This window comes from Cyanistes caeruleus, chromosome 10, assembly GCF_971803275.1.
Source record: "Cyanistes caeruleus chromosome 10, bCyaCae1.hap1.1, whole genome shotgun sequence".
NCBI lineage: Eukaryota > Metazoa > Chordata > Aves > Passeriformes > Paridae > Cyanistes > Cyanistes caeruleus.
In genome coordinates, this window is record NC_141710.1 from 3,848,720 (window position 1) to 3,874,682 (window position 25,963).

At 39.8% G+C, this 25,963-nt stretch overlaps 1 protein-coding gene across 21 annotated transcripts in view; it reads left to right on the forward strand.

Moving 5' to 3' along the window:
- Positions 1-25,963, forward strand: part of FARP2 (FERM, ARH/RhoGEF and pleckstrin domain protein 2) — a 72,540-nt gene that overhangs the window by 14,915 nt on the left and 31,662 nt on the right. For all 21 annotated transcript variants that reach the window (XR_015274350.1, XR_015274352.1, XR_015274354.1 and 18 more), the window contains exons 3-13: positions 4,576-4,680; positions 6,080-6,122; positions 9,683-9,761; positions 11,387-11,484; positions 13,490-13,604; positions 20,864-21,011; positions 21,758-21,847; positions 22,924-23,087; positions 23,219-23,287; positions 24,710-24,767; positions 25,438-25,678. Coding sequence is in view for 12 of the 21 variants with exons in the window: in XM_086843498.1 (XP_086699624.1) it covers positions 4,576-4,680; positions 6,080-6,122; positions 9,683-9,761; positions 11,387-11,484; positions 13,490-13,604; positions 20,864-21,011; positions 21,758-21,847; positions 22,924-23,087; positions 23,219-23,287; positions 24,710-24,767; positions 25,438-25,678 (1,210 nt within the window). In the remaining 9 variants the exon portion in view is untranslated. The remainder of the gene's footprint in view (positions 1-4,575; positions 4,681-6,079; positions 6,123-9,682; positions 9,762-11,386; positions 11,485-13,489; positions 13,605-20,863; positions 21,012-21,757; positions 21,848-22,923; positions 23,088-23,218; positions 23,288-24,709; positions 24,768-25,437; positions 25,679-25,963) is intronic.

Consider the following 25,963-nt stretch of genomic DNA (forward strand, 5'->3'; position numbering starts at 1 on the left):
CCTGGAATAGTGGAAGGTGTCCCTGCCCCTGGCAGGGGGTGGAATGAGATGAACTTTAAGGTCCCTTCCTACCCAAACCATCCTTTGATTATATGGTTCCATAAAACAAAAGTAATTGCTGTTATTACTTTTTTAAAAAATTATTTATATTTCTTTCCTCTGTCTTAAGCATTCCTAATATTAAATATGTTTATTCTTCTTATAAAGTAAAAAATACAGATATCTCCTTGAAGCAAGAAGCTTCAGCTGTGAATGCTTGTTCCTGTTTGGTGCTGTCTTAGCACTGATGAGGGTCTGAAGGTGTAGCTTCTTTTGCCATACAGGGCTCTCCATGCCTTTACTGCCTGTCATGGTATCCTGCAGGCACTTTCACAGCTCTTGAGGGAAATTTTAAAGCTTGATCTCACTAGAAATCAATTTGAAATAAATCTATTCTACTGAACCGTCTCCTAATGATGACTTGTTAAAATTATCTACATTACAGGTGGAGCAGGGTTGACAAGGAAAGCTGTTGTTATCTGCCTATTTAGTATTTTTACCCTATTTTTTCTTCCTTTTTTAAAAATGTGAAATAATTCCGTAATATCAGTAGTCATTGTCTTGGCAGAAAATAAAGAGTAATTGAGAGGTTTGGAATGCAAAGTATGCCATGTTGTGAATTTGTATTGAAAGCAGGACCTTAATGAAATGCATTCATGCAGCTACTTGCCCTGATGTCAAAATTACAGTAATTTAGAAATTACTTCAAATATTTTGCTTTGTGCTGCTTTTATGCAAATTAAACAATGACATGGAACTGCCCACTATGTTACTTTCATTTCTGTCTACTTCAAAATGTTCATCTCTTTGAAAAGGATGGTTATAAATGTAATAAACAACTTGAGGAACCAAATAGTTCTAGGAGGAGTTTTTCCAAAGAATTTGAGGCATAAAAATAAAAGACTATGTTCTGTCTCAAGCTTTTGAACCCCATTTTTATTTTAAAATAAAATTAATACTGTTCTTTCAAAATGTGGTATTTATCTTTTGAAGGATGCAAAATGATACTGAGCTTAAACTGGGTTTTTTCTTTATTTTTCATTGTAAATGGCTCCCAAAATTACAGTTGGTAGCCAAAGCAAAATTACTTTTCGTTTTTAACATTTGGATGGCACCTTTATAATTTAATCGGTTGCCAAGTACTTCCAGCTTTAACCATCTAAATTTCTTCATCTCCAGATTCTCTTGGAGGAGTGTGGACTTGAGACTGGAAGGAGAGAAGTGCCTGGGATCTGTGCCATACAGCCTGTTTTTTGGGAGGGATGAAGGCAGCTAGATTGTCTTCAGGCACGGAACTTGATGGAGCCAAGAGACGTGGCTCAGTTTAAATGGAAGAAAGCTTATTACAATCCAGTTGGGATAATTTTAATGCCTGTATGGAGCTAGCCCTGCACACAGATTCTTTGATCAGTGCAGCACACAGTTTGGGCTGTAAAACATACCTGATAGTTATCAGGCATCTTTCATGAGTTAATCCAAGTGCATCAGTTCTAAAAGGAGGTGGTTGGAACCAGAATCGTTTCTTGTTTCGTGAATGAGAACTCAGGGATCTGGGTCACAGCACAGGTCCTGTTCAGAGGCTTCTAAAGGTTTATAGATGGCAAGGTTCTTGTCCCATTTTCTGCACATGAGGTTGGTCAGGGTATTGCTACCTCCCCACAAACATTGCTGGCTGAAAAGTGTTTCCTTCTTAGGTCTGTGGGGTTTGGGAAAAGGAGGTGTACAGTAACAGATGTGTGGGTATGAACCTTAAAAAACAAGGGTCCTACTATATTTGAGGATATTTTCTTCTGTTACTATTTGAAGATTTATGCACAAGTCCATAGCAGGAAATGTGTTTCAATTGGAATTAAAAAATTTAATTTCCAAAATGCTCCAATTTCTCCAGGCATTTGTGTCACCTATGGCAGAGTCTGTAACCTGCATGGGAAATGTGCAGGAGACAGCAGAGAAGGAATGTAATTTACTGGAGATGTGGCTTGCCATTACCTGTATAATTCCTTATTTCATTGTCATCACTTAAAAACCAGAACCATACCCACAGAGTCTTCTGCAAGCACAGATTTTGGCTAAAGAAGTTCAATCGTATTCTTACTAAGAAAATTCTTATTTAGACATTACAAGACTTGTTCAGAAAAGAGATGAGTACTCATGTTCATGTACCATGTCAGCACCCAGCCTGGCATCTCTGTACCATCTGCAGTCACTGAGAACTGGATCATTTCTCCTGACTTGCAGTTGTATTTGGGGGTTTCAGCATTAGTGGCCTGAGCCAGTGTGATACCAAGAAACTTTTTGAACTACTTCTGTTTGCACTAGATGAATTCACCTGTCTGAAGCTGTGGTTGCTCTTACAGGTACCATGGCTGGGGAAAGCCTGAGTGAGAGGTACAAACCCATCTTGTGTCGTTCTCTGTCCCCGCTTCTGTGCTTTTCTCTGAGGTTACAGGGTTGGATTCAGTCAGCTTTGCTCACACCATTGCAGATACCAAAGCTATTTCTCATTTCCAGTGCTGCAGGGCTGTCAGACCTTTTATCTATGAAATTTTGGGATTTTTTAAAGTAGAGGCATTTGTACAATTCTAAAAACAGCGACAGTTTATATCTTTTTCCTATAAGAGGCAATTACTTTTGAATTTTTTATGCACCTCAGTCATGTGAAACTATTTCCCCAATGTTCACCTTATTTTTTTATCTTTTAAGCTTAAAATAGCACATTCTTGCTCTCAGGTATTTTAATTTTCATTGTATTAAATTATTCTATTCTAATTATTCTAATTCTATCACTAATTTGGCTTTAAACTGAAGAAGGGTAGATTTAGATTAAATATTGGGAAGAAATTCTTCCCTGTGAGGGAGGTGAGGCCCTGGCACAGGGTGCTCAGAGAAACTGTGGTTGCCTCTGGATCCCTGGAAGTGTCCAAGGCCAGGTTGGACAAGGCTTGAAGCAACCTGGGATATAGTGGAAGGTGTCACTGCCCATGGCAGAGGGTGGAACAGGATGAGTTTTAAAGTCCCTTCCTACCCAAACCAAGCAATGATTCTGTGATAATTTATTATAATGCCTAATACTTTTATAGATGGTACTATACTGAGTGTATAGAGTCATTACAGAACACTGTGCCTGCTTTGATGGGAAAGTCATAGAGTCTTCCATCACTGGACTGTTCCAAATAGACAAAACCCTGGTGGCACCAATGGTGCCAGTGTGTTCTGCTGGATAACCTGGCCAAGCAGAATGCTGCCACACCCTGTCACCACAGCTGGGGGACTGCTTCATGGCCCAAGGTGGAGCTTGGTGGCCACACAGCCTCCCACTGCACCCTGCTAGGTTTTGCATGTTGCTGGAATGGGCTGTGCCAGCCTTTTGGATTCTTTCCTGTGTGATGCAGATGGATTGATGTGTGGGTTCATAAATGCTGTTTTTCTCCTGGTGCCTCACACAGTGAGAGATGCTTGAGAGCAAGCTGGGTGATTGAACCAGCAGCCCCAAGTGTCGCTGGTTTGGGTGTGTGTCGCACTGTATTAGGAACAGTGATAGTGATGACACAGACTCTCAAGCTTAGTTGCAAAGAGAGCCAGTTTTATTCTTCCAGATCCTCTTTATAGACAGTTCTGAGAAGGTCTGAAAAGATAAAGCTTTCATTTGCCATCAAACCAACACATCACCATCACTGGACAGTTAGGAACAGCACCCCTGGACTGCTTCTTGCAAGGAAACAACAAGGAGACAACCAACACCTGCAAAGGTTGTTTTCCTTCTCCACGGACTGTTTGAGTTCCTCCTCACAATTTCTCAGGCCAGTGTGAGAAAGTTATGTGACTTAGTTTCACACAGATGCTGTGCTACCTGCCTGATCTCTCGCATTCAGCATCCACAGGATGTGTTGTGGAAGTTTTCTGTTCTCTTCTGTGTTGCTGTTGCTGCTTTCTGCTGATGTTTGTGGCTTTGCCCCTAACTTGGCTCTCAGAAAGGGTTAATGAGTGAGTTTCTTGAGGGAGAGATTCATTGAAGGGATTCCCCAGCAAGCGTGGTGTGAGAGGAGGTTTGGTTGGGTCCACAGGCATTTCCAGCCTGGTTGATGCAAAGGCTGTGTGTGGCCCTGGGGTTCCTGCTGTGGGAAGGAGTGAGGGGTCTGTGTGGAGCAGGGATTTGGCAGCTCCTGCTCTGTGTGCTGCAGCTGAGGCAGGCCACAGCATTCAGCTACACAAACAAATGTGTGGGTTTATTGAAGGAGCCGCAAATAGCCAGCAGCTGCTGTCCTCAGCTCTCTGCTGACCCTGCTGTGAGCAGGAGACTGGATGTAGGTGACCTCCAGTGGCCCCTTGCAACTTCAGTTCCTCTGGTTCTCAGAAGGATTTTTTTATGGAGTTTTGTCTGTATGTTGGATATTTGTGTTACAGTGACAAGAACAATGTGAAAGAGCTTTGTGATATTTTTCTCCAGTTTATAAAGATGCCATTTGTTTTTGCTGTAAACTTATTCTTGTTTATTCTTATTAATCTCACTGTAACTTCTTTTTCTTACTTCCTTAGTCAAAATGTTATGGCCAGACGTTACTGACGGAAGTTTACAAGCATCTGAATTTGATTGAATCAGATTACTTTGGAATTGAGTTCCAGAATATCCAGTCATATTGGGTGCGTACAGTTCCCTGACAAATCTGCTCTAATAAAAAAGTTCGGTGAATGCAGTTCCTTGAGTGACAAAAATTTCTCAGTCTGCTGCAGTTTCCTGTAGTCTCCTGTGGGATTATCTCTTGGATTCTTGTAAATCTGTTTCACTCACCAGAATGAGGAGAGTTGTTAAAGCAGAAGGGAGGAATCAGATCCTGCTTCTTGTTAAATCTCAGAAATTGTAAAAAGCAGTTAAATAGCTGCTGATGTTACCACTTGCAGGGACAGAAATAAAATCCTACTTTACTTTGAAAGGAGAAACATGAACTCAAAGTGTACTCTGCAGAGCACTTCTAAAATCAGATTATGGTGTGTAATTTTGGTAGTGTTTATATTTATCCTGAGTTAATTCAGTCTTCAATTAATTTTCCTGAAGAGCCATTACAAACCTTTTTCTAATCAACACAAACCTCAGCAGGCACACAGGCCTGCAAGCTTTTTAAATCATTGATCTAGATCAGTGCTGACACCTTTAAGCCTCCTAGTCACTTATCCTTGCAAGGAGGACAGTGTGACTTCTAAACTAGAGAATGTTCTCCAAACTTTCCTTTTATTTTGTTTTGGTTTGGTTTTTTCAACTTATTTCAAAATTACTTTTTATATTTTTAGGACTCACATGCAGAGAATATGACTGAGAACATAGGGAATGCTAATGGCAATAATCCATGCTGCTCTCAAGCTGAGGAAATAGACTAAAGCTTGTTTTGTTTCTGTTTCTTGTGCATGGTGCCCAAACTGTTCCTGCAGCTAGTAAGGCTCTTTAAATCCTCAGCTGTCTCACAAACAGAGCAGTAACTTGTAAGGACCAAACATAATTGTCTTGTAACAATTTTCTGTTTGGAAGAGTGGAGAAAAGGTTGAGCTTCCAGAATATTTTGCATTATCTTTATGGATGCTCCTTTTACTAGATCAATAGTCTTTCTTTTAAAATATGATTGTCAAAAGAGAAAAAATGGTGGGAAGTTAATATTGAGTAAAACCCTTAAGAGTGACAGAAATAGCATGGAAGGGAAAAAAACATTGGACCTTTTCATGTTCTGCAGACTTTCTGTAATTCTGCAGCCTGGCTCCTGTCAGACTGTGAGTTTTGGCACGACTCCTGCCCTCTTGGCACTGGGGCTCTGCTTTTGCTAACTTGACTGTTCTTCTGTCCAGATGAGCTTTAAGCACAGATCAATGGCTTTTCTATTGAAGCATGAGAAATGTCAATTCAAGCAGATAAATACACTTTTTGTAAAGCAAAGGAGTTACTGCATTGAGGAAGAAATGCTACTCATAAATTACTGTTTAATTTGAATTTACTTTTGATGTTTTCATATTAAATAAGAATGTAAGTTTGTAATTTTTTTCTCTTCAATTTCAGATTTGGCTGGAACCTATGAAACCTGTTATTAAACAAGTACGGAGTAAGTAGTTTTAAAAAAGGAAGTTTTCCTTAATTTGCATCTTCTTTATGTGGGTTGCTTTCACAATTGCTACTTGATTTACTGGTTATGCTTCCCTGTAGAATACACATGGCAGGGGTGAGAGTGGTTCCTGCTGGGGCATGCTAACCTGACATTTTAATAGGTAGTATGTGGTGGGTGGAATGGAAACTTCCTGTGGGTAGGGCTCTTTCTCTGATAAATATCTGGATAGGTTGGGTCAGCTGGTGTTACTCTGAAGTGAAATATAACACTTGCTGTGTTAGCTTTTGGGAGTTGTGCTATCGTACCGTGAGAAGAAAAAGGAACATTTTGGCTGATTCCCATGTCAGCTCTTTGCACATGCTCAGGAGCAGCTTTCCTGGAAGAGCAGAGGTGGGGATCTCCCACCTGGGTGGTGGCTGCAGTGTCAGAGCCTCTGCCTTGGCTGTGAAGTGTGGTTGTGCTGCCTGGCCAGGAGGATCCTGCAATAGTGATGCTGTCTTTTCTTTATACCACCTAAAAATTGTTAATGTGGCAGGCACTTTAAAGGCCCAAATTAGTTGAAGAATGCAGGATGCTGGTTGGTTCTTCAGATGTTGAAAGATTAGATCCAACTTTTTGTTTTTTCTCTGTAGAACACAGTTAAGCAATTTGTTTGTTTTGTGGTTTTGATTGTAGAGGCTTTGTGGAAGAACAAGATCAGGATGATGTGGTGGATTCCTACTCCTTTCCAAATCTTGATTGAAATATGTTGAAAATGAATACTGGGAAGTAGCTTTTAGCTACTCTTCCATCTAAAATTGATTGCCAGAAAATATGAAGTCATCAGTTCTAATTTTCTAACTTTAAGGTCATGATTTTTGACTTTTTTTCAACATTGTTCTTTAAGCAGAAGAGCCAAATCATCTATACAATAAAGCTCCCTTAGGAGAGTACAGAATATTTTTACTCTACTTTCCCTGCCAAAAAGATGCTGGGACTGCTGTCTTTTTATATGCTCCTGGCTAGAAGGAATTAAAGATGCAGTGGATCATAGATCTGCAGTGCTGCTTGGTTATTCCTTCTGTATCCTCTCCTGCACTAGATAAACTGTGGAATCTAGACCACAAAAAGACCACAGTTCCCTGATGATACAAATACTGTTGTAAAATCATGGGGATGTACTAAGATTTATGACTGCTTTACAGTCTACCACCCATGTTGTGTTGCCAGTGAAACTGAAAGATTTACTTATTTTTTTAAATTAATATTAGTCTGTAAGAGATACCAGTTAGTTGTCTGGCAAATGTTCATGTTCTGAAATCAATTTTAAATTGACTGAAATGTCCTATTTTCTATATATTAGGGTTTTTGTTTGGTTGTTTTGGGGTTTTTTTCTGTAGAATGTAATGATTTTGAAGTTAAACTACTAACTTTTAGTCCAGTGGCAGGGAAACACAGATGTTATGGGCTTTAAGGGGATCTTACTCAAACTTGTTGGCTGATGTTGCTGGTGATTGCTGTCTACCTGCAAAAAGGCACTTCTGAGTCTTTGACATCCTCTCTAAAAATGAAAGTTCTTGTTTTACTCCCAGTTAGTTTGGGCTTTGTGACACCCATTGAACTTTGTCTTATGTGATAAGGTTTGGAGTTTTTAAATTAATTTCAAATGAATGCAATCAGTTTTACTTCTGAACCACTCCAGATGGGAAGGAGTTTGGAACCAAATTTTCAGCCTCCTAACAGGCACACAGTGTCAGGTTGACATTTGGTTACCTTCTCTGAGGTGCTACCACTTAACATAGCACAGTGTTGTATTCACCATTCCTGTCTGGGTGATTTTTCCTCAAATCCTTTTTGTTTCTTGCTTTTGCTCAGACTTGGCTGCTTAAAGTAAATTCTGCATCTTAGTTAAGAGTGGGCAAGTGTTCCTTTTCATCATTTGAGTGGAACTTGTTCACAGAGGAAAGTCAAGACTGGCCAAACAAAAAGGAAGGTTGTGCTATAGAAGCAAATATGCAGTATTATGTTTTTAATTTTTTTATATTTATTATCATTTAATGTAAGTGATGCTTAAAACACTTCCAACATTGCTCTCACATTAATACTTCCACTTGATCGGCATCAGCAATGTGCAGGACTGTTCTTAACCTTGTGAAGGTCTTCCAGAGGCTCAGGATATTTTCAAAAATTTGATGTAAAGTTTTGATCTTTTACCTGCTTTTAAACTATTTATTTTCCTCGCTTGTTCTGTCTCTAGAACTGTAGAGTCCTTAGTCACTGCCAAATGTGGGCTTTCTGTGTTATTATAGAGTGTTATTTCCAGCCTCCTTTCATTTCTAGATACTACACTGTAATTAGGATGTGGATTTTAGTTGTTTCCTTTTTTTGCTCACCAAAGCTTTGGTAATTTTGGAATTGGAGCTGCTTTTGTCACAGCTGTGATAGTCTGTGAGTTCTCCCAGCTACTTGTCAAAAAGCAAAGTTTGTTATTCTCTCATTAGCAAACGAGAGGATGAGTGAAGGAATGTTTGGCCTGTGGGAATCAGGTATTCCAGACAGCAGAAATCAGTGTACTTTGGGGCTGATGGGGTTAAATTGGACTTAGTTAAGCTTTAAGAGGTCTTGGTGCTTAAAATAAATTAAAACAGGCTGCCTGTGCTCCAACAAGTTTGATTTATTTACAATTTGGCTGTGTTTACTTTGAAACAGCAGTGACATGGGGAGTCCCAGGGGGCACTGCCTGGCTGTGGTCCAGAGGGTGCCTGTGGACATCAGGTGGAAGCTCAGCAGGCTCCTGTAAGCACAGGCTGGCCAGTGCTTTGCCTGCCTCTAGAATACTCGGCCTCATTTGCTTTCAGGCAGGAAAAACAATGGAAAAACAGTGGTGCCCAGTCCTGGCGTGGTGAGAGACTGTTGCACCCTGTAGTAATTCCTTCAGAAATCCAGGTGAAACTGGGATTGTGGTTCCACAGGCTGAGTTGTGATGCTGGAACTGTTAATTTAGAGCATTGTGAACTGTTCCAAATAGTGACCACGGGTTCTCTTTAATTTTGAAAGTTAAGTTAGTTTTCTGCCTGTTGTTGAGAGGTACAAGAATAGTGTTGAAAGTGGGAGGAAATGGGTATTACCAGGCATGCTGGGAGCAGGCTGCAAAAACCCTTTTATCTCCATGGGGAGCCAGCCAGGTCTGCTGGCATCAGTCCTGGTGGTGGAGGTGGGTGTTGGGAGCCTGTGGGATGTGTCTCCCTGCTGAGACCCTGTCCCTCAGTCACCTCTGATGGTCTTTTATGGATCCAAGTAGCTGCTTTGGTGTGTTACAGATTTCACTTTTTTTCCAGATTCCAGTCTTTTTCACAAGACTCACCTTGTCAATGGTATCCAAGTTCCTCTAGATTACAGCTGCTTTGTCTCTCTTGACATGAACAATCTACACCAGAGCCTGCTGTGGTTAGCTGGGATTTGAAATCTGGCTAGAATTTCTTTGTCTTGTTTCTCTTCCTGTTGGCAAACAGAATATGCATGTGTTTATTTAAGAACACAGGGGGTTTTTTTTGTGAAATGACCAAGTTTTCTTCTAGGACCAAAGACTACAATGCTTCGTCTGGCTGTAAAGTTTTTCCCTCCAGACCCAGGTCAGCTTCAAGAGGAATATACTAGGTAAAGTATTTTTAGAACTATTGGACTTGCTTTATGTACTGAATTAATGGAGTAGGAAGGCAGCACAGCTACTTCCAAGCAAAACTGAGGCAGAAGATGAGTGAAAGAGCACTTAGAGTGAATGTTACAGTTTCAGCAGACATGTGTTAGCAGATGAATGCTATCAGAAATAAATACTTTTCAAAAAAAGGAAACAGCACAGGTTAGGGCTTTCCAGCATCATGGTGTCAAGGGAGTCACAGTATATAGAGAATACTTATGTTTATAAGCAGTGTCTAAAAGAAAGAAATATAAAATAATCTGTATATACTTTGATAAGTGATTTAAACTTCCAAACACACTTTCATACTTGCAAACGCAATTTACTGTTCACAATTTTAACCATGCTCACTGTGGTGTTTTTTTTGTGGATTGCTAATTGATCTGTGGTCAGTTAAGCAGCCATATCCACCTGCTATCACCTGGGGACCTGGTTTGAAGTCTGTGCCTCTAACAAGGACATTGATGTTGGTGTTTAAAGAACTCATTTAGTGCTTTTCACAGCTTCACTACTTTTAATTGAAATTCCTCTTGGAGAGGTTCCTCATTGTCTTTCAGAAGTGCTTAAGAACAAACCAGCATGACAATTGTTGTGATTGTCTCTTGTAAAGAGAAGTACTATCTAGATATTTCCTTTGCACCGAATTTTCTAAAATGATGTTTCATATAGGAAATTCATTAGGAATACAGATGTTTAGAACAGGAACTGTATTTTGCCTATTTATTGAGTATTTATGGTCTGCATTTAGAACATCTAGCAGATGATGAAAGCAGAGCATACTTTTTGAGAAGCCTTTAATTCATATTTACAATACTTAAAAATTAAAAAAAAACCCCTATCATTCAAAATTTATAACTTTTAGTATATTTTACTTTAGGAATAAAGTTTTAAAATAAATCCTTCTGTTAAAAAATCTTACTGCTATCTCTCAGGGTGCAATTCAGTAAAGAAAAAGGATCAGTCAGTTTGAGGGTTTATAGTAGTGAGTTGTTGCTTGTTTACTGTAGTCCTTACTGTACCATTTTCCAAGTAAAAGGAAATGATTCCTCTTTAACAACTGAACGGGAAATATTTAAGTTAAACTAATATAGCATTGTAAGAAAAGTAAATTGAACTTCTTACTGTCTTTGTAGGCTGCTAATATAGTTCTGGAAAATACAACTGCTGAGTAGATCAGTTGAGTGCTAACAGAAACGCTTATCAGTTTTCCTAATAAAATACTGGAATCAATAATGTTCTTCCAACTTTTTCTTTCTAATAGATAATATCACTTGAAGTGTTCTTTAAGTTTCTTTCCAGCAAAATATGACAGCTGCTGTTATGTCACAGACAGAGACTGCTTAAAAAATGGTTTTCCTTCTGCTTCCTTGTTCCTTTGAGCCTTTTTGTGCTGATAAATTGCACTGGAATAGTCACAGGTTATTTTGGTTTGATTTGACACTTCTTGGTAGCCAGGCTATTGTGTTATTTGGAGAGCAGAAGGATCAGGAGATGCTGCTTTTATAACCTCCTGCTCAGTTGTTCTGTTGTCCTTTCATGTGTCAGGATGGTCTGTGTAGCTCCAGCTCTTTTACTTCTCCTCCAGGTACCTGTTTGCATTGCAAATCAAGAGAGACCTGGCAGAGGAGAGACTGACCTGCAGTGACAACACGGCTGCTCTGCTGGTCTCCCACCTTCTGCAGTGTGAGTATCCCAGCTGGGCTGACAGTGCTGATTGTGCCAGTGCTAAGCCACATTCAATCTGACATAGAAGCTTTGGTAACTAAAAGAGCTGTCTGTCTCTCACAGTATTTACTTCTACACACACTCTAAATATGTTGGTTTTCAACCCTGGGACGGTCATCAGGGCTGTCTTTGGGAGGAACAACTGGTACCTATGTATGAGCTAAATTTGTCATCGGGGGGTCAGTACTAAACCATCCCCTTGCTGTTTCCCTGGCTCTGCAAGCTCTGTTGCCAGCACTCCACATCTTCCAGACAGCTGTTCCCACCTGTCTAGGTGCTCCCTCAGCTTCACTTCTCACTTTCCCTGTACCTGGGAGGAGATGGCTGAACAGGAGCTGGGCTGAAATACAGCTAAGAACCATGCTGGAACAGGTTCTGCAGTGGGGCTGTCAGCAGCTTTCCTCTTCACTGGGACTGAAAATGGAAATGGGAAGCAGTTTATTTGGAAGCACTCCATGCTGCTGCTGGCTCAGTCTGTACATGCTTAAAGGTCTAAAATGTGGCCTTTGAGACAGGAGGAGGTTGGAAACTTTGAGTGAGTTCAGACACCAGATTGCTGGAGCAGCAGCTGAAATGTTCACAGGTCTGCATCTCAACCTGGAGACAGGGCCTTTGGTGACTCTTTGCTGGTTGGAAGCAAAAGCTGATCAATGATGCTTCTTCACATGTTACTGTTTGTCTAATTCTGCAATGCAATATAATAATACAGTTATAAAAGTATTACTTCTGGTGATTTTATTGGGAGAGCAAATCTACCTTGTGTGTGTGCCATCAGTGAGTGAGACCATTGAAACCTGCTCATGATTTTCCAGCACTGTGGAGCTGATGAGTGAATCTCACCATCAGGCCTTGCTTAGCCTGATTTTGCTCTTCTGGAAAATAGGCTGTGAGAAAGAACAGGTTTATTTTCAACAGAAATTATTTTATAAAAACACCTTTCAGTATTTTTTACTTGCTCTTTCATGTGCTGGCTAGATTTTAAACACAATTTGCTGTGTTCTTGTTAAGAGCAAGCCCTTTCTCTGACAGTAGCTGATTGCAGATGCCCTCAGACACAGAGCAAGCATATAGCAGGTCTTCCTTTGCTGCATCCATCCCATAATCACTGCACATACAGCATCACAGACTTACTCTGCAACCCTGTTTGGTTGCCCTTGTATTTGTCTAATTTTTGAATTTGCTTATATTTTTGGCATCCTTCCACAGAGATGAGCTTCACAGCATCATTTTTGGGAAGTTTTTTTGGACAACATATGTCTTTTTATATTTTAAAACCTGTTGTTTTGGAAATTTAATATTGGAACTTCATACTTTTTATCAGAAAAAGTAAATGGCTTCTTAAAATTTATTTATTCAACTTGTAATTTTGATATACATTTGCCATATGTTCTGCCTGCCTTGTGCTTTTATATTCCAAGCCAAAGACTTCTGATCATTTCGTTTTTTATCAGGTGGAAGCTGTTCTGCACTTTACAGTAATGCTTTTTTCTTCTGTAGAATCTTCTTAAATTCACAGCATTGCATCTGAAAGACATGGATATGTGGAGACAAAAATCCCAGATGTAATTTGCCATCTTCCCAAGTAGCCTTGGCTATTACTATTTTACATATATAGTGGAAACTAAATTGAAGTATGCTATTTGGTATGAGGTATCTGTAAGGAAGAAATGTTCAGACCACCTCACAGGTCTTATACAAGTCTCACACCTTGCACCCTTAAGAATTCTAAATTTTCCAGTCAATGTTCAAATACTGTTATAATCCCCAGGAAATCAGCTTGGGATAAATGTGAGTTTGGCAAAATGAATGTGCAAAGCATCATGCACAAATTTGAAGCACTTAAAGGCTTTTCTGGTCTCTCCAATTCCTTTTTAAAATTCCTTTTCTCATTCCTTATTTTCTGTTATTGTTCCTTTTCTGTTGTTTCTTCTTACTCTAACATTGTTTTGTTTTTCTTTTGTAGCTGAAATAGGGGATTTTGATGAATCAGAAGATCGAGAACACCTTAAAACAAACCGGTATTTGCCAAACCAGGAAAAACTTGAAGGAAAGATCCTAGAGTTTCACAGGAAGCATGTGTAAGTGAGGATCCTAGAGTTTCACAGGAAGCATTAAAGGTGTAAAGCACCTTTAATAAGGCACCAAAGAAAAAGCTATCATTTAATAATGGGTTAAGGCAAAATAATTCTTCAGAATTTTCCATTCTACATAGTTTAAGCTCAGTTTTGCCTGCATATGCAGAGCTCTTGCTTTTGTCCAAATAATTAGAAATCAATTGCATTGTATTCTTTTGCTACACATTAAGCATAAGGGAGATGGAGAAGGATGGAAGGAGTGGGGAAGAAATAACTTCCATCAGAATTCATGCAATACCTTACAGCTGGGTATTTTTGAAGTAAGGGAAGATTATTGGTGACAAAGAAACTCTGCCACAAATAAAAAATTAGTTCCAACATGGAGTCAGAAACTGGAGGAGCTTATTTTTCTGTAATTTTTGAGACCTTGCATATCAGGATTTGGCAATTTGAAGTTATTTTCTAAATTGTGAAAGTCCACACACACATTTTATTTCATGGTTCTGTGTTTTAATCCAAACCTAGATTTTCCTTTGCTCTCCATGGGTGAACTCGTGGATTGTTGCTGATTTCCTTTTAAGACAGAACAAAGGTTTTTCAGGGCAGCATCTGTGTTTAAAGACACATCCTGTAGTGTTGGAAAATTAATTCCTGAGAATTTCAGTAATTAACTATTTGCTGTTTATGATCAGTCATTTTGATTTGTTCTGAAATTATTGCTAATGATGAAATTTCAACTTCATCAATTCTTCATGAAATCAGGTGGGTACTTTTTTCTGCTTTTGAACCTTTGAGGTGCATGTGGAAATGATGAAGAAACAAAAAAAATGTTTTTAAGTGATGTAAAGTAATTTTGAAGCAAATTAAAATATATGCTAGGATTCTTCACCTTGGGAGAAGGTAGCTGGAGGAGGGAAACCATTAATTTCATTCTTTTTCTCTTGACTGAAGAAAAATGCTGAAATAATTAGTAATTTCAAAGCTGATTAAAAGGGGGAACCTTTTCACAGAACTTGTAGTGACATTGTGATACTGCTGCAAGGTGCTGTGGAGCCTCAAGCTGCAAATGGGTCATGCAAGGTTTTGATGACACCATGCAGGGTAGGCTGATGGCTCTCAGATTTGAGGTAAAATGTGGGGTTTTTGGATCTAACCCCCAGAGCATGGACAGAACAGCCCAGTGTTAGTCATATACCAGGGTTCTGTTGAGTTGCTTCTGCTTGTGGGGAATTTTCCTGGTTTGCTTCTCTTGATGGAAAGGTTGTGACTGTCTTCTGAGTCAGGGACTGGTAGTTTTTTTAAATAGATTTGAACTTATTTTTCAAACTAGTTACTTCTAATCATTGGCCGCAGTATGGAAAGTTTGTATTTTTGCCTGTCAGGAAGGAGTCAGAAGAAGGTTAATAGGTTAAGATTCCTTGCTTCCTAAATGTGCTTTTCAAAATTAGTTTAATGAGAATTGCATTCAATGCAGCCATATTATTAAAATGATTGTAAATCTTATTTTAAGGCAGTGTTGTAGAAAAGTACATACAAGCCACATTCAGATTAACAGCAGAGGCACAAAGTTAGAAAAGGTTACCTTTGATTGTTAGCAACACCTGGGTACCTTGAAGGCACGTTTCAAATTTCCCCTGCGCCTTTGGAAACATTTTTGTTAGAGAGATGGCATTTTGTAGGCAGTGCAGTCTTAAAATTAGCTGTGGCTTCTATGGTTTAACCCCAGCTCAGCCCCATGCTGCTGCTGGCTCCCAGTTTGTGGGTTGAAGGAGAGATTTGGAAGGGTGAAAGTGGGAAAATTCATGGCTTGAGATGGTTTAAATAGGTGAAGTAAAAGCCACACACACATGCAAAGCAAAGCAGGAATTCATTCCTTACTTCCCACTGGCAGGCAGGTGTTCAGCCATCCTCAGGAAAGCAGGATCCCATCATGGGTGACAGTGACTTGGGAGAGCAAAGACCATCACTCCAAATGTCTTCCCTTTCTCCTTCCCCCAGTTTTATATGCTGAGCACGAAGCCATACGGGATGGAATATCCTTGGGGTCAGTTGGGATCAGCTGTCCTGGCTGTGCCTCCTCCCAAGTCCTTCCTCCTTTCCCAGCCCCTCCCTGCTAGAGCTGTGTGTGGAGCAGAAAAGGCCTTGCCTCTGGCTGAGCTTTGCTGGGCAATAAGGAAAACACCCCTGGGTTATCAGCACATTCCCAGCTCAAACAGAGATCTCAGCCTGTTACCAGCTACTGTGAAGAAAATTAACCTCAGCCCAAATTAGCACACACATCCTTTCCCTCTTCCCTTCCTCGGGGAGTATTGACCACCCTTTCCCAACTTCAGCAGTTGAAGAGAGTTCTGAGTTTTCTCAGTGTAGACACATTTTTCCTCATTTCTGTTCCAATGAGCAGGCAGGAGCAGGGACCTGGACATTTGGCTTTTTCCTGGTGATGCCTAGTGCAGTTGGACAGACAAAAATGCTTCTTTCTCATATTATCCTGGTGTGTCATATTTTTCACTTTTTCCATTTAGTTTAATTTTTTATTTCCTTTAATTTACCTTATTCTTCCCCCACTTGCCTTTAGTAAACTTATATTTTTGAGGCCAGGTTGGGTGGGGCTTGGAGCAGCCTGGGGTAGTGGAAGGTGTCCTTACCCACGGTAGGTGGAGGGGACTGGATGATCTTTAAGGTGCTTTCCCACCCAAACCATCCTGGGATTCTGTGATTCTTCCACTGATGATTGCTCCTGACAGAGATTTCTTGTACAAACCAGGTGTCCAGGAAGAGAAACCCACTTCTGACAGGGTGGCTCATCTCCTCCAGATTGTTTCTGGGGCACTTTCTTTTTGCCCATTTTCCCTTTCTGTTTTTTTAAATTGCTTCACTGTAGCTATTAGAAGTGGTAGAACGTCATCACCCTCAATAAAACAGAACCTGTGTATCCAACCCATTCAGTAAATAGAGAATGTTGTAATTGGAAGGATGGCAATTGAATGCTTATTTTCTATTAAACATATTTTTTTTCTTTTACATTTGTAAATACTTTCTTTGACTTTAAAAAATAATAGGAATATGGTTTCTATACTTTGCACATGTAGTAACGGTAAACAAAATTAGTTATATTTTTGGTGTAGCACATTAGTTATTGCTCCAGCAAGAACCTGAATTAACTTATTTTATTTCTATGGTTTTTAAAAAAAAAAAGATGTATGTTTTGTAGATGGTGTATTGGTGCTGGTGCAGTTAATTCCTGACACTCAGACACTCAAAATACAATGTTTTCTGCCTTCCTGTGAGTAGTAGAATACTTGCTGTGAGGTGAGTGCAGGATTCAACATGACAAGTATTTCCTGTGTTCATGTCTGTGGTTTGTTTGTCTGTACATACATAAACCAGTAAAGAAGTAGAAAATTTAATAGATTGATATTTACATTTACTGTTATCCCTCACATCCTTTCACTCAACTAAGCTCTTGTTAGTTTAGTTGTCCATGAATTTAAATCCTTTAAATTGTGTGTAAATTAGAAAAACTCTAACTTGACACTTCATCTTTAAAGTTCTATATTAATCACTAGGTTTAAATGCTCTGTAAATCACCTGACACTTGACAGCATTTATTTTGAGTCCATTGCCATGGGAATCTTATATCACAACCAATATTTATCTATCTGGATGGCTGTAAGGAACCTCTACACTAACACCTATTGCACTGACAGCAGTTTTTGCTGGAAATACTGATATTAGTGTGTTGTCCATTGACCTGGGGAAGATTAAGTAGATTTATCTGCTTAATGGCTGAACAAAATTAGAGCAGATTGTTTTGGGGCTGGGCTGTGCAGTTAAGCCTGCAGGCAGCATCTGAGGGCAATTTCTGTAGCTGCTTCTCTTTGTACTTGTCTGTGGTAAAGGCAGAGCTGCCTGGCTCTGCTCCCAGCTCCTCCACACCAGGCTCAGCCTTTTCTGGTGGGTACAGACAGGTTGTGTGCAAGGGAATACTCTTAAAATTGGCTGGTATCTTACTTCTATTTTTTTTCCTAAGATATGCTGTGCTTTGGGTCATATCTAATGGTACACGAAATAACAGTCAGTGGTTCTACATCAGTTACACCAGACAGTTCATGAGGAATTTTTAGTACTGTAGAGCTCAAATTTTCTAGTTGCCATTTTTTGGTTTTGCCTTCCTTCCCTTCCAGCCCTCCTTCCCAACCTCAGCACCCTCTTTAAAAGACAAAGCCCTGCTTTCATTCTTAATGTCGCTGTATTCAGAAGAATTATAGCAGGAATTAGTGTGGGTGGGAGTTGCACACAGTGCTCTCAGAGTGTAACTCAGGAAGCCCTGGCCAAAAGTAGGATTTATGATCTACCTCTTTTGTCTTGTATATGTTTAATAAATAGGAACCATGGTACTCCAGCTTTTTTGACGTAGTTAAGGAATCTGTGGTGGAAATGGAAACAACAGTTAAAGTTAATATTAAAGGCACTTACTCCAGTGTTACTCATTTCAGTGAAGGGAAGACAAATCTGCTTTACCAGTTGAAGCTCTTAGACATGACTAGTACACATAGCAATAACTCTGGTAGAAATGCAGCTACAAGACTCTATGGTTTGGCATTTCTGTTTCCATTTGAAATGAGGTTTTTGTGCCTCTTATGTTCTTCCCTTTATATGACATGGTCACAGAATACTGACCTTTGGATAAGGGTGGATTACAGACTGAGCTTGTAAAGTCAGGAATGTCACTGAATCCCTGCCTTCTGCAGCTGGCAAAATAAATTTGTGATTTCCTGCTGTAGTGTTTTAGATTCTTTGTTTTCCCCTCCAGAATGAACAAGGCAACAGAATGCTGTTGTCAAACGTGTGCATTCAGGCTTTCTTTCTCAGGGCATTTTGTGTACATGTGTATTTTACACTAAAGAGAATTTTAGTAAGTATAAAAGAAGCATTGCTTTTTCTAACAACTTCAATTTTTAAAACGGTGGCATATGAAATAAGTTTCATAATTGTATTCTGAATTGTAGAGACAGTTCCTACTTGGAGTTAATTTGTATCATCCCTAGTTCTGTTAAATTCAAATGGAGTAATAATTCACTTCAATATTGTCTATTTGTATTTTAAAAAAATCTGTATGGTGCTAAACAATTGTTTAACACATTACTCTAGGTAGGTAGAAGGAGGTATTTTATAGGAGTATGACTAGAAAAGCCAATTGAGGAAGCAGGAGAATTTATTTATTACCTATGTTGTGGTTGGCAGTGTGTAGTACACAAAAATAGGTAATGCTAAAAACAGTTTGTCATCTGTTTTACTAAAATGAAATGCAGGTTTATGGAAGGAAGGCCATTATCTTCTTGAAAAAAGAGGCTTGTAAAATTTGCTTAGTCTGTGTGTGCAGGAATCTAATCCGGTTTCAGCACTGACTGTTTGTAAATAGAATAATAATTTTTTAGCAACTGTATCTTCCTTGTATCATTACATTTATCCTGGTGAACTTGCACATGAAAGTAATTTGTTATTTATTATTTCTAGTCATTGTCAGTAGTGATGTAGGGGGTCAGTTTATCCAGCTGTGGCTGATGCAGCCTCACTGCTCTGAATGCCCCAGCAGGTCCTGTGCTGTGCTGATGTTTCACAGAATTCCATCATGGTTTGGGATGGAAGGGACCTTAATCTTGCTTTGACCTGCTGCCATGGGCAGGGACATCTTCCACTATCCCAGACTGCTCCAAGCCCTGTCCCACCTGGCCTTGGACACTTCCAGGGATGGGGCAACCACAGCTTCTCTGGGTAATCTGTGCCAGGGCCTCAGCACACTCACAGGGAAGAATTTCTCCTAATGTAATCTTAATTTCATCTCTTTTAGTTTAAAACCATTCTCCCATGTCCTATCTTCTATCCATATTAAAACTCCCTCTCCCTCTTTTTAAAAAGCCCTTGCTAAGAACTGAAAGGCCACAATGAGGTCTCCCCACAGCCTTCTCCTCTCCCAGCCTGTCTCCAGAGCAGAGGGACTCCAGCCCTTGGAGCATCTCTGTGCCATCCTCTGCTCTTGACTCATCTTACAGAGTGTCCACTTATGCTGGGGACCCCAGATCTGGAGGCAGTCCTGCAGTGGAGTTTCCCTGTGGTTAGCATAGGAGAAGGTTCTCCTGCTTTTCCTGGTTCTCCTGGACCATATTATGCTTAAAACTGGGTGGCAGCATTTTCTTGCAAGGTGTTTGTAGCTCAGAGACCTACTTGGGTGACATGCTTATGTTTGTGATAAAGACTTTTTTGCTTTGTAGTGCAACTGAGGCATGATCAATAGCAATGGTTGGACTTGATCATCTTCAGTGTCTTTTTCAGCCTTAATGATTTTATGGTTCTATGATTCTAAGAATTCCTTCATTTCCACAGCACCATTTGCTCGTTCTTGGAGGATCTTGTCAGGACCCATGAACTTACAGAGTGTTTTGAATTACAGGGAAAATCTCTTGTCAGTACAAGTACCCACTGAAAATGCACTACAATCTAATACACTCCCTCTGATGGAAAAAAAACAACAAGGGGGATTGAGGAAGTAAAAGGACTGTTTTCATGGAGGAGAGCAAAATGTTAGTGAGGGCTGAAACTGATAGGTGTGTGCCAGAGTCATGACTAATCTCTCTGTTCTGGACTTTGTGCAACCTTACAGAGCAGTTACTCCTGTCTGTGTACAGCTTTCTCTTGTTTTTAGAGTAATTTTGACAGCATATGAGATTTCATTTTAAAGATCCTTCTCTGGATTCCTTGGCAGGGAGGGAATTATCCAGCCAGTGGCTGGTGGGGGAATGTGTTGCACCTGGTAGTAATAGAGTAATAATTTTGTGGTCCCAAAACCTGACCTGAAAAGGGTCATTCTGTTGCAATATTTGCATTGTTTCTCTTTTGCTGGCTATGCAACTTCACCACTTCTCACTCCTTATCTTAGTTAATGCTGATGTGTACACAAGCAAGCAGAAGGAGGAGTACTGGGTTGAATTTGGATTTGTTCAACTTTATAGTTTCTCAATTGGAAAAACTCTGAGCTAATTAATATATCTTTCAGCATCTGTCTTGGGATGCACTTGACACTGGCCATCGGCTGTGTCATTACAGAACTTTGTGTAACACATGACCTGTAGTGAAACCACCCAACTAGATGAGACAGAAAATTCTAATTTAGTGCTCAAGTTCAGACTTAAGTGTGTTAGCCATGTCAGCAGTGTTGTAGAATCAGATTGTTCTTAAAACTTTGTTTTAATTCCTCATTATAGGAGTCAAACTCCTGCTGAATCTGACTTCCAAGTGCTTGAAATTGCCCGGAAACTGGAGATGTATGGCATCAGATTCCACCTTGCCTCCGACCGTGAGGGCACCAAAATCAATCTGGCGGTTTCACACATGGGTGTGCTGGTGTTCCAGGTACGGCAGGGATGGCAGACTGTCTGTCCTTTAGCATGTCTTGGAGTAAGTCTCTCATTTTAACATCAGGTGTCTTGAAAATTTAATGTGTTCTGTGCTCAAGAAGTGTCATTTAAGCCCCCAGAGAATACTGTTTGGTGCAGCTTGTTCTTGTGCAGAGGGCAGAGCATCAAAACCAGGTGACAGTAAAGTAGAGGGGCTTTGTTTGAAGGTAGGTATGTGATCAGAGAAAAACATCAATTCATTTGGAACAGCCCTGGAACAGGTCTGTCATCCTGGAATTTTGGTTTGGTTTCTCTTCCTTTAATGTTCCAGTGGATTTTTGCTGGGATAATGTTGCTATTATTATATAGGAATGCTGATTGATTGGAGTGATTGGACCAATTGGTGTTACTTTGTTTGTTGTATTAAAGAAGCTGCTCAGAGTCCTGTTTATGAATGCAATGATAGAGTTTTTCTCTCCCCAAAACACAGAGGCTGCTGATTTACTGAAATATTTCTGTTTGGCAGCTCAGCTGTGTCTTACCTGCTCTTTGGTTACTTTGGGGCAGCTTCTTTTGGAGGTGGATCAGCCCCTGCAGTCCTGCAGTATCTCTCAGACTGCTCAGTGGCCTCTCTTGTTGAAGAGAATATTGTCACCAGAACTAAAAATCCAGCTGGATGTGTCCACATACACATCTATATACCCACAACAGAATTTTGTTTGAAACTTTTGCTAACATTTGATCATTCTCATTTTAATTCAGGGTAACACGAAAATCAATACCTTCAACTGGTCCAAGGTCCGTAAACTGAGCTTCAAGAGGAAAAGATTCCTTATTAAGCTCCACCCAGAGGTCTGTGTAACTTTTACTGTAATATAGACTGGTCTGTTGGAAAAAATACCTGTGCTTCATTTTATTATGAATGTTTCTGGAGTTTGTGATTTTATAGAATAGGCTCAGCAGGCAGGCTTGGCTGCATCATTCAAGTGTAGATCTTTCCTTTCTCTCCCCACAAATTAGGATCTTTAGGTTTTGTGTTTCAATATCAACTTATCCTTGACACAAGCTTACACATGTATAAATATAAGACAGAACCAAGTATTTGGTGCACCCTGTCTCAGTACTTCTGCTTTGAAAAAGTTGCACCCACGTTCTTGATTCAAATGAGAATTACCTGATACATCTCAGGTAGGAATAGGTGGCTGAAGCTAAATTGTTGTAGCTTAATTTTAAGGATGGTGTAATTACTCTTGCTTCATCTTTTCTATACATCTCTATAGCACAAGTGTTATTTTTCATACTTAGCTAATTTACAGTAGATGTTTTTGATTGCAAATGTCATCAAAATCATTGCTTGCACACTGACTAAATTACATTCAGTTTTTAATTTATATTAAAATAGAGGAAAAAATCAACTTTGCACATAATATAATTTCATGTATCAAGGGTACCTGAAACAGGACACACTGCTTATGTAGCAATGTGTCTCACAAAGAGACCCTCAGAAATTTAATGTGATAACTGTACTCTGACATATGCAGTATTTTCCAGCTTTGTCTAGATTTCCAGGAGACAAGCATCAGAATTCCTAAAAAAAGGAATAGTATTTTAAAACAGCTACTATTTCACTTAAATATTTAAATTTCTTTGAACTTTCTAAAGGTGGGTTATATTGAGCATGTTTCTAAATTCAAGTGATTTTTTTAAACACTTTTACAGTTTCAAGGTAAGCAAGCATTTTTGACAGCTATTAAATATTTTTTAACTGCATTCAGAATCACTCCCATTGTTTTAAGGCAGATGAGAAGTGATTTAGCAAAATCCTGCATCTTGCTGGACTTCAGCTGTTTTGTTGGCACACATTTGTGCCTTCCTGTTCTCTTTACTGTCATTTTAGGAGCCACTGAACTTCTATGTTTTTTCCCCAGGGCCCTTATCAAGATACATTGGAGTTTCTTTTGGGAAGTAGGGATGAGTGTAAAAACTTCTGGAAAATCTGTGTTGAGTATCACACGTTCTTTAGGCTCTTTGACCAGCCAAAGCCAAAGGCTAAAGCAGTGTTCTTCACCAGAGGCTCATCCTTCAGATACAGGTAGGGAGAAACAGAGCACACTCATTGTGTCTTAGAAAATGAGATAAAAAGGAAGAAGTATGCTAAAGACATTCCATCTCTGATGCTCATCCCCTGTGTTTGATAACCTTTGTACTTCTGTGGGTTCACAGTGGGCGAACACAGAAACAACTAGTGGATTATATTAAGGACAGTGGGATGAAGAGAACTCCATATGAAAGGTAAGATGAAATAGCTTTGTAAGGCAAAACATAACTGAGACTTTCACAGTGTCCTTATTGCCTAAATTTCAGTATTTTAATACTGCTTGGAGGCAGGCTCATTCTCAGGTACCTAAGGTAGCTAAACTAAAACGTTTAGCTAAAAAATAAAAGTATTATTTTGTGATGATAAAAGAAGCTTAGGAAAGTTTTGGTACCATGGTTTGATGTCTGTGGACAATGTGTGGCTTAGCTGTCTGAAAGTTCAGCATGTACTGAAGATTCCATAATGTCAGTGAGGACCTGTCTGTGCCACTGTAGCTGTGCCATCAGCAGAGCACATAGTGGAACTTGGGATCTGCAAGTTTGAAACTGTGACCTTAAATACTCAATTGTTTCTAAACATATAAATATATAAATTAAAAATATGTGTTTTCATTATAAAATTGTTTTTTCCTTACTTGACTCCAAAGCTGACCAGTCTACATGTGGGAAATTCCTCCTACTCCAAATCCTAATCCAAATGATGTGTGGGAAACTCTCACTCCTAATCCAAAAGATTATACGGATTTAATAGTAATTTAAAAATTTTTGCATTAATCTATTATTCATTTTATTAATGTCTCAGACTCCAGTTGAGCTCCTTTTCTATTTGAAAATTTGATTTTCTATGTAATTATTGACATAGAATTAATCTAACCATGAGTGTAATGAAGGATACCACTTTTTGGGGTCTAACATAAAAAATTTTATATGGTTGAGTGAATTTATAAAATTGTTGTGGATTAGCTCATTTTGGTTCTGAAACCATTCTTCTGTTGATGTTTATCATAATGATGCATTTAAATTAAAATGTGCTGTTTAATACTCAGTTAGTATTCAGCCCCAAATTGTTCTTAAAGTCTCCTTCAGTGGTACCAAGAAACCCCCACCAGCCAGGTGGGGGTCAGTCTCTACTCCCAGGTAACAAGTGACAGGACAAGAGGAAACAGCTTCAGGTTGTGCTATGAGAAGTTTAGGTTGGACACTGGGAAAAATTTCTTCTCTCTAAGGGTGGTCAGGCACTGGCACAGGCTGCCCAGGGAAGTGTTGGAGTCATATCCCTGGAGGTGGTCAAAAAACATGGAGATAAAGCACCTGGGGACATGGGTTAGTGTTGGGGGAACAGCTGGACTTGCTGATCTTAGAGGCCTTTTCCAGTCTTAATGATTCTCTGATTCTGTGAATGATCTGGATCTTTATTCCATTTTGGTACATTTCTTACTCATGCATCATTTAATTTATAACTCTTTTGACCTTTTAAAACTCAAACTAGTTATTAACAAAACCCGATAAAATAGAGCTTGAGATGTTTCTATTGGCTACTGGCTCAGCCATAAGTGGTGGGGGAAGGAATGAGGCTGATGCATGTCTTGGATGCTGACAGGCTGCTCTGTTCCACAGGAGGCACAGCAAGGTCAGAGCATCCACTCGCACCTCGAACACAGATGTGCCAAAGCAGGTCAGTTCTGCAGCACTCTTGGTGTTGTGGTCAGGGGCATGGACAAACAGCTTTCTGAGCTGATAGTGGAGGAGTCAACTCACCAGAATTGCTGCCACTGTTTGCTCTTTGTGTGGCTGCACGGTTTATTTCATTGGTGTTACTGATTTGATAGTTGTAGTCAGTGGAGTGTGAAGTTAATATTTAACTCAAAGTTCCGCTGAACTGAAAAGGAAGTGTTGGACTTTCTAGGATGTTGTTATTTCAGAGGATTCGTTTATCTCCAGGTACTCTCTGACTGCTCTCTGGCAGTCTCAGAGCTGTTGTAAGATGCCTTCTGCAGGATGGGGCAAGAAACAATCCTTTCACTGAATGCTCTTGTGTTACATGCGAGAGGTTCAGGAAGCATCACAGAATTTCACTGTCATTTTGGTTTTTTTCTTTGTGTATGCTTGTACAGTTATAAAATAAATGCTTATAACTTTCCATCCAGTTATCAGAATTAAAGGAAAAAGCCTCTGCCTTTTACATGGGCTGCTGGATCAGGTTCTGTACAGTGTCTGCTGTAAAGCGAGCTCCTGTGAAGTGTAAACTCCTTCTGCATATGGATGTAACTGGATGTTACATTTGTTTTCATGTATTCCAAAAACCTTTTTATCTGCTGTGTTTCTGCTTTTTTTTCCCCTTTTAGAGTGTCCCATTCACTGAGGGCTTGAGAACTCCAGGGTCTCCTGCCTTAACAGCTGCCCCTTTCCACTCGGTTCACTCTTTGGCCAGTCCCGCTTCTATTCTGCCCATGTTTGCTGAATCCAGCCCTTCCTCCTTGGACCCCCGAGCAGCGTACACGAGGACTCCAGACAAAAGCACTGCAGCACCAGTGGAAGAAGCGGGGAGGAAGCTGATGCAGCGGCCTGGATCTCCTGTGCTCCAAGGTGTTGGGTTTGGTAGTGTTGCAGAAAACTGTGACCCGTCTTGTCCTGTTGCTGAAAGTGGTTGCGGTGTAGATGTAGATGTAGAGAGGAGTAGTAAGGAGAGCAGGGTTGCTGGTTGTAAAAATGACAATGATGAGGATGACTTTACCACAGGTGTATTCATTGCTGAAAAAGAGCAGCAGCATGGCAGCCGAGGTGCCCCTCTTTTCACACTGACAAATTCCCCGTTACAGGTGTCAGAGGAGTTCATTGATGATGACCCAGCAGAAATGTCCTTTTTTGCTG